This window comes from Branchiostoma belcheri, unplaced genomic scaffold (assembly GCF_001625305.1).
Source record: "Branchiostoma belcheri isolate BF01 breed outbred unplaced genomic scaffold, Haploidv18h27 scaffold47, whole genome shotgun sequence".
Classification (NCBI taxonomy): domain Eukaryota; kingdom Metazoa; phylum Chordata; class Leptocardii; order Amphioxiformes; family Branchiostomatidae; genus Branchiostoma; species Branchiostoma belcheri.
This window is the reverse complement of record NW_017804098.1, coordinates 166,462-175,462: the sequence shown is the minus strand read 5'-3', so window position 1 is coordinate 175,462 and position 9,001 is coordinate 166,462. Positions and strand designations below refer to the sequence as shown.

Genomic DNA, 9,001 nt, shown 5'->3' with positions numbered 1-9,001 from the left:
AACAGTGGTCGTTGTAGATATGAAACTTTGTATAGATCTATCTAAGTTGTGTATCCTTTAATTCCTAGACAAAAATGATGATGAATATGAAGACCAGTAACGAGTGGGTGTGTTTAACATTGATTTATTCATATACGTAACCATCAGTCAAGGCCAGTACTCAACTTTCTACAACAATTCTAGAATATCACATACTGTACACCACACTCCAGCCCTTCAATACGTACAGCAAAGCCAGCTATGCCACACACCAGGTTAGGAATATACACATCTACTATATGTACATCTGTGGTCTTTATGAAGGATCCTGCCTTGTTTGCTAACACATTGTGCTGTCCCATATAGAGAAATAGACTTACGGTACATACAAACATCTGTACAGATACAGGTTCTAGTTTTAAGTACAACATGACTGGCGTGTGAAAAAAATACCATTTTCTTTTTTGTAAAGCAAAGTTTTTTTGTGAGCCTCCAGATTGTACCACCTGGAATCTTTCCTGATCCACATCTGCTGATGCTAATACTATAACGTTAGATCCCTACGTCGGTGTATAAGCACAATGTTGCAGCGTTTCAATTAGTCATGCACGTCTTCTACACACGATATTGAACCCTGCATGCATTTATATATATATGTGTGTAGTAGGTATGTATGTGTTTGGATGCATCTGTGTGTGTGTGTGTGTGTGTGTATTGTACATATTTGTGTGTATTTGTATTCATGTATGTACATGTATGAAGTAACCGTACGATGATATTGAACTTGCAAGCTTGTTTTATAGGAGGTGTTTAGTAAAACATCCTGCTCATAAACCCCATACACATCCCCACTGTGCTGGCGGAGTGATAACCTGTTGTCCACTAGACGTCTATGTTCTGGTTCTATCGATTTTCTCTAGTTCCCCACATTCACCCTCCAGGCTTCACCCTGTTGTCTATCAGGCGGTCAACTGAAGAAAGGACTTACGTAAATGAAAGGAGCCAAATCAATGGAGGAAAGAAGTGGATCGAAAGTATTAATATCTCCAAATATCTCCATACAGGAAAAACAAGACCAGCTCATGCATGTGGCTGGGGGAAATGTGTTGCTACATACCACGACAATCACTGAGCGTGAGATGGTGCGGATAGTTGCATAAATACAGAGACTTCATACATGGGATGTTATCATTCAACACGCCTTCTGGGTTCTAGTTTTCGTCTTAATTGTTTCAGCCACGAAGTACCGATTGACTGAAAGTCAAAGTACGTAGACGAAATCTATAGCTGACAGTTATCACCATATACACGTCACTGTTCATCGAAGCGGCGAAGAGGTATCGTCACTTGATGGCGTACTAGACTTTTAAAAATCTCAATAGAAACGTAAATGGATTTTGTGGCGTCAGTACAGTCAAATGGATTTAATTCCTGTGTATACACGAGTCTGTTACTCCACTCACCAATCTCCTAAGTCGATTTTGTTGGTGGCTTTTTAGGAAATCAAGTTAGGAATTTGTATGTAGCACTTTAAAAGGTGCCAGATGTTACTTCGTAAAGCCCTTTTGTTGTAAAAGTAGGGCAGACTGTGATGTACAACACAGGCTGGTGGCGCTCCTTTCAGACCACAAAGTCTACCACTACTTAAGATTACGATCTTCCCCTAGAGAAGAGCCGTGTATATGGATCGATTTCTCGTTACGTCTTATCAGGCGGTGAGAGCCGGCAGTTGAAACACCAGTCTGAATCTTGCGCCTTTTAGGGCCCAGGAAAAGATACATGACGTCCATAAACCCACTTTCTGAAAATGAGAAATCCTGTTTCGAAGATTTGCCGATATTGAGCGTCATGTCCTCTGAGATCAATAAGTTAGTATTTTATCTGAAAGCAAATTACACTGCGTCGTCTCAAGAAAAGATAATGACTTCTTTAATTTGCCCGAGCTGTCCAATAATAAAAAAAATTACAGTCCTTGGAGATATATTACTTTCTACAAGTGAACGTCCCTGGTAGGACATATCTGAGACTGTAGGGAAATCACACATGTATGACTCTGTGCCGCTGGATCCAATGACAATATGATGGGCACAGTGCAGATGAGCACACTTCAAGGCACGTTTCCATGCACTAGTTAACGTGAGCTACCTATCAGTACTTTAGTTTATTGTCCTGGGCTGTCCTTTTTTAACGAACAAGTCCATATCAATGTCGGCATCCAAAATATCGACAAGGATAGGAAAAAGGATGGGTAGGGTGGATAGTAGGACGTTTTTACGGACTTGAACTACATGTATTCACCTATAGTGTTACAGTTTACTTTGAACGTACGACACAGATGTCTTTATAGGATCACCGCTTCTAAAACACTGTATAGAAGCAAGGATGGTTAGACCAAGGTTTTCGGGGAGTATTATTTGCAGAGGTACACTGCGGGCTGCACTGTATATCCTGACTGGCTAAATAGTACAAAATTTACAAACTTCTAAATTACCGATGTCCCCAGCTTTCTTCCAATGTGTCATTGGTATGCGCCGTTACACGTACACATTACTATAGCTTTTCAATCATTCATGTACTTCCGTCAGTACGTCATCAACAAATCTGTGACGTAAAACATGAGAAGGGAAGGTCAGTCCTGAAATGTTTATTCATCTTCCCAATGAAATATTCAGATTCAAAATTGTGTGCTACCGACGGAAAAATGTCACGTCCAAACAAAACAGATGAAAAGTATTAATTGTACTTTATCGTCTACAGAGTTTGCCAGTAAATCTTAAAACAACAGTTAATTGGATGTTAATTGAAATGTGAAGATGAGGAAACTTGTGCTACTGTAGTATTACAGGCTTCATTTTTACGAGCCTGCTTCAAAGTGAACATCTAGTGTTAAGAGTGTTTGATTTAGTTGTTTATGATTTAGTCTGTTGTATTAAAGCTGCACCAGCCACACAATGACAAATGACGTGGACTTTGTATTCTTGCCTACCCCGCCTTTGTTCCCGATATGAGAGGATCAGTGCCGAGCTACTATACTCATGTATACAAACCGCCTCACAACAATGTCTGTCTGTACTTGAAACGGCATCAGTGACGTCCTAAAAGCATGTGTGACATTGAGCAAACAAGTTTGTTCTCCATGAGAGAACGCCCAAAGCGTGCTCTGTACATGCACCGTTGGTAACAAAGGTTAAAAGGTCACGATTAGTTTTGGGTGGTCCCCGTCGTCACTGTAGATAACGGCATAGCGTCATCACTATGCTGAACATTCAGGTAGAAACAGAACAGCTCCAAACACGCACTAGCGTGAAACATGAACCCAATAGCTGCAACGTAACAGTTTTTCCGTAAAGGTTACATGTACATCTAATGACGGTAGACGTTGTCTTAGTTTATGTACAGGAAACTTGTCTGTCAAAGTTCTCCACTACTCATCTTCCGTCTTTTCTAAAATATAACAGGTATAGTAACTTTCTATTATATACAACACACTTTCCTGGGGCAAATATGTTCGTGCGTTTAAGGCTTTCATGGTTATCTAGTCACTTATCTCCATGTACTGTACAAATATATAACATACAAATACATTAACGTTCTAAAGTACGCAGTTTAAAAACTCGTTCCCATCCAAATAATCAGGCTATCTCAATTACTAAATATAATAGTCACGTTAGTTCACAAAGGGCAAGAGGCTGATAACTGGCCCGTTGTGTCTCTATCTAGTATATGTACATAAGGAGGGTTTGTTCATCAAAGGAGAGTTGTCTCCTTGGTCGTTACAACTGTACATGTAATGAGCTCCAGTCTTACACATGCTAGACTTAATTTTTTCAATCTATCTAACTTCCTCCTTTACCTTTGCAACAAGTGTAATAGAAACAGCACGTTACACCAGACACTGTTGCTAAGTGTGCTATATTTGTGCTATTCTGACAGAAACGGCACGTCACGGCGTTCATAGACCTGTTTTATCGGCCTAGTACAACAGCAGTACAAGAACAAGACAGCACTATTGATAAAAGTGCTTCCACTTGAATCGGAATCCTGGATCAACTTTAGCCTATTACGGATACAAACACGGGGCACCACTCGGACTTACGGTCCATAGTCTAACTTATCACAAAGGTCATCGGTAATTTGACATCAGCGTGCTATATTGTCGTTGAAAGCTCTGACAGACAACCGGCTAGTGAGTGGTTGCTATATGAGATAACTTTGTGGAATGCCTGAATTTCTGTCAGCATTTATCAGTGACGTATTGTTGTGGTGACTTGACACTTCTGGACACTATTTGTTCTCCCCAACATGGCGGCCACCTGTCCGGTGCCTATTTACCTGGTCGCCCACTCAAGGACCAGCAGAGAGGCGGAATATGTAGAGACTGTAAACGTTTCATTGGTTTAACATGAATATTTTACGTCAGTGCCACATTTAGCCAGCTTTGACGCTGGGACACTGCCCCACAACACCATAAATACAAACACCACTCTCTAAATGTTTGTTGAAGGACGCCGATGTGGCGCAGATACATGGGTCACATGGAGAGGTATACAGACAGTCTTAACATACACACTGGCTAACAATAGCTGAAACGTGCAGACAATATCTGAAACTTTGTTCATCCTTCAGCTGATTCAATCTTTCTTTATCTGTGTACTTCAGTGAAGTTAACCATTGACATCCTTTTGGTTATGTGAGTGTTATTATAATGAACTGTCTTACCCACATATTAGTACAGTCTTTTGCTTTGTAGTTGTCTGAAGTTCTGCTTCTTCACTCGGCACACCAGGATGTCCTTAAACGTTTTTCTGAACGTTCTGTTACAAAGTGCGTAACACCACGGGTTGATGGTGCTGTTAACGTAACACAGCCAGTACCCCACATTCCAGACGGTCGTCGGCACTTTATAGAAGGGCTTGAACAGTACCGTTACACTGTATGGTAACCAGGTAATTATAAACGCTAAGAGGATGGCACTCAGCATTTTTGCCGCCTTCTTTTCCTTCAGAACCATCGAGATTTTTCTGGCACGATCACTTTTTAATTTGGTGCGTGTAGTGTTCTCGGCAGCTCTTTTCCACAACTGTGCTGCGCTCAGCTTTGGTCTTGACGCTGCCAGTGCTGCAGCAGACGGCAGGGGTTTGGCGGGCTGTTCAGGGCTGGGACGCGGGGATGGTGTCATGTCCTTCAGTTCTAAATTGTCGTCCGAATCGTCTGAGTCGGGAGTCATTGTTATTGTCGGCTTCTGGTCGTCGGGGTCTGTGGACGATTCGTCCGGCAGCTTGATGACGATGCGGTACCTGGAGGCTGGGTGTTCAGTCTTGGGCGGGGTCAGGCGATGCGCCTTCCCGTTGGGGACGGACAGAGACATATGTCTCATCTCCATGGCCGGTCCTGCCGTCTTGTCTACAAATGAACTACATCCAGCACTCATCAGAACCTTCGCGTGGTCAGTCGGCGTGCTGAAGTTACTGTTATCTCTTGTCGAGTCATTGTCTTCGCTAGACTTTCCAGCACAACATTTACAAAGTAACGAGAAACGCTTACTTCTGGGAGGACTGCTACTCGTCGATCCTTCCTCTATACTGCTCAGTGCAATAGGCTCTCTGGATATACTAGAGCCGACACTTGTAGTAGACTTGATAGTAGATGTAGACAAGGTAGATTTGATTGTAGAGTTTGTCAGGAATGATGTAGTGGACATAGTTGATGTGTTTCGGAATCGTGTCGATGTTCTGGTACTTGTATTTCCCTGTAGTTCTAACAGGTTTTTCTGTCTCTCCTGAGTCTCTCTGTAGATCCTGTAGTACAGGGTACACATGATAATGACCGGGATGTAAAAGGCCACTGCTATGGTTAAATAGTTGACGTAAACACTGTCCTCTATAAACTGGATGTAGCATTCGTTCTCTGGTACGTTCCTCCCGCCCACGATGTACTGCCAGCCCACGATGAGCGGTGCCCACACCAGCACGGACGTCACCCAGGCCAAGGCGATCAGCCAGGCGGCCCGCTTGGGGGTTCGCTTGGCGCGGTATGTCAGCGGACGGGTGATGGAGAAGTAGCGGTCAAAACTGATCACACATAAGTTCATGACGGAGGCGTTGGAGGAGACATAGTCCACGGTCAAGTACAGGTCACAGATGGCCGGTCCTAAGGCCCACCTGCCCATCACCATATACACGGTGTACAAGTTCATGGACAAGAGTCCGATCAGGGTGTCGGCCACCGCCAGACTCAGGAGGAAGTAGTTATTGACGGTGTGAAGTTGTCGGTTGACTCGGAAGGACACGAAGACCAGAATGTTTCCTCCGACAGTCATGATACTGAGAGAACAGGTGAGCAGGCATATCAGCACCACCTCCCAGACCTGGTGCCCTCCCAGGGGGTCTAAGGGCGGCGCCGTGGTCACGTTACATTCCGCCGGTAGGGTGGTGCTCTCGTTGCCACAAGATATGTTAAAAGTTCCGGAAGTAGACCACACCGGCGTCCCGTTCACGGCGTCATACACCACAGGGACGACCTCTGTCCCGTACAGCAGAGTCGTGTAGTCCGGGCCAGGCGGCGGGATCGTCGGGAACGCCATCTTACCCGGCCGTCATGTCAATACTTCATCCTGGAACGGGAACGACAGAATGACAACCTGTTAGAGTCAGTCACGTGACAACGGACGGAACAAAAGTTCACTGAACTAAACCATCCCACCACAAATTGACCCTTTCATGTGCTTCCCTTTCATGAAATTCTCAATATCAAGATCTCAACAGCTAGAAAAACTAAAGGATATTTACTTCTGGCAGAAATGTACTTTTAATGGGGTGAACAAAGTGCAAGAGACCCCAGTCCGGAACCCCCACCCACAACATCCATCACGGCCTCGCTGCTTGTTAAGTATTGTGTACATGTTTGGCCGGGGAACAAAGGCCGTGTACCATCTCTATGGTCCACTGCAAACAATCTGATGGTGAGCAAATGAAGTGGCGGCGTGCAAATACTGCAGGAATGAGGTAATAAGTGGGCGACAGCCTGCGCAATGATGGAATTCTCGCCAGTGTTTTTTCTGCCCTTCCTTTCTGTTGTATAGTGAACACTTACCGACAAGCTAGAGTCACATATAGCTTGCATGAGGAATAAAGTCCATTCTATACGTCCTAGCGCGTGTGGAGTACATGTTATGTACACACAAACAGCTGTATTGGCGCGTTTGTTCAAGTAATGCATTACGTGCAAGATAACGTGACAAACACGATGCACAACTAAAGAGATAAAAAAGAATAACAGTTCCAGATTGTGGTAGACTTGGTTCTACGTTCATGTCTCATTTTGCAAGGCTTGATATTTTCTTACATACAACACCGTTAATTCTGTGATAAAAAGTTTACCGCAATAAAAGTCTGAGAGTCAGTCGTGTGATCTTGTATAAGACGACATCTGCCTTCTTTACTCCACGTAAGAATGAGTTATGAGTTTTAATTTGGCCTGGGGCCGATCGACATCTGGTGGACGGAGTCATGTACTTAGTGTTGAGGTATGCAAATATACACTCCGCAGTACCAGATTGTAATCCAACATGTCTGTCTGTTAGAGTGTATAGAGTGATCTGTGTACGTGTGCTGGTCGAAAATTCTTGCTCTCTCGAACGATATCAGAGTCAGAAGCTTCCGGAAAAGTGGAGTCGTGGCTTTTTTTTACCCTGTTTTCACCTTCATGACATATCTGACGCACGAGAATGATAGTTTACTGTTTCAAGCGTCATTGTGACGTCACGGGAACGCAGGATACCGTATTATCACCAGAAGCATACAAAGTACACATTTATATGGCCGTTACGTCCTTTTCTCACAACAGAGTACTAAAGTTGAGTAGAAATGTGACCTAAGGTAAGACGTGAGCTCTGTATGCCGCGTGCACAGGTAATCTCTTGATGGTTCTACCCGGCACGTAAGTCATAAGTCCTGGTCGCAGTGCTGCGCCGTGAAAGAAAGACATGCTCCACCCTCGTTTACCCGTATCTCCTGTACCATAAACAATCAATACGATATCTTGCACTTCTTCGGGCGTGGAGACCGCTCAGTATGCACTTGTTTTGTCACATTGTTTTGTGTGACTTTCCTTTTTCAATACGAACATGCCGCCTGGGAAGCAGGCCATAAGAGCTATTCCTCAGGCGGCAGGCGGAATGGCCGCCCATTACATGATTCACCAGAAGTGCGTATTGATGTGTTTTGTAATGCCCAAAGTTTCGCAAAAGACTTCGTGCCCCAGTGGGGGCCATTGGCACGCGAAGTTTTCTATGCACGCTTTTAGTACTAGTATATATCTACAAGTTTCAGAGATGGACCCTGGCATAAAGACATGGTATGTATATTATAACCTAGAGGGCATAAGTCTCCGTACTCAGGCTGATGATTAGACCTCAACATTGCCCCTGGGTATGTAACATAACTACTCAACAGACCATGGAGATATACTCTAGGGAAACGGCTAATCTTTTTAATGTCTTTCCGCGACATTACAAGGTATGGCATTAATCTTGTAGTGAATTGACATAATAATTGAATGCCTTGTAATTACTTGGGTTGTAGATGTTTTTAGTCGCCTTATTTCTATCTCGAGACAGAATGTTCGTACCGATTCAATACATTGCTCCGCGCGGAAACAATCATTTGAATACGCCAGCTAGCGAAACTTTATTCTACTGCAAGTAAACGCTCGTTACGAGGTGAACAACATATTTTCAAAACATCAGAATTTTACATTGTACCATGCATGTAAAATTATGAGAACTGTGTATGAATTTGGAGTGTAATATGGAATAGATCAGACGGGACGATGCTGGCTGGTTGATTGTTGGCTGGGAGGTGATATCAACTTCTAGAAGGCAGTTGGAAGGCTGTCATAGTTTGAAGAACGTGTCGTCACAGATCTATAGAAGTTATCACAGACATCTCCGGTCCTTGTTTTCCTGCACTCGTTTCCTCCTTTCTTGTGATATTCTTTACTTATTCAGATTGCCCCCCCCCCC

The 9,001-nt window shown here is 43.7% G+C and overlaps 1 protein-coding gene across 1 annotated transcript; it reads right to left on the bottom strand.

The window, feature by feature from the left end:
- Positions 1 to 4,573: 4,573 nt before the first annotated feature.
- On the bottom strand, positions 4,574 to 6,865 carry LOC109479226 (muscarinic acetylcholine receptor M1-like). The gene is made up of 2 exons (XM_019781146.1): positions 6,768 to 6,865; positions 4,574 to 6,592 (listed from the first exon to the last, which is right to left on the bottom strand). The coding sequence occupies exon 2, from the start codon at positions 6,560 to 6,562 to the stop codon at positions 4,706 to 4,708; it is 1,857 nt and encodes a 618-aa protein (XP_019636705.1). The 5' UTR covers positions 6,563 to 6,592; positions 6,768 to 6,865; the 3' UTR covers positions 4,574 to 4,705.
- Between the last annotated feature and the right edge of the window lie 2,136 nt (positions 6,866 to 9,001).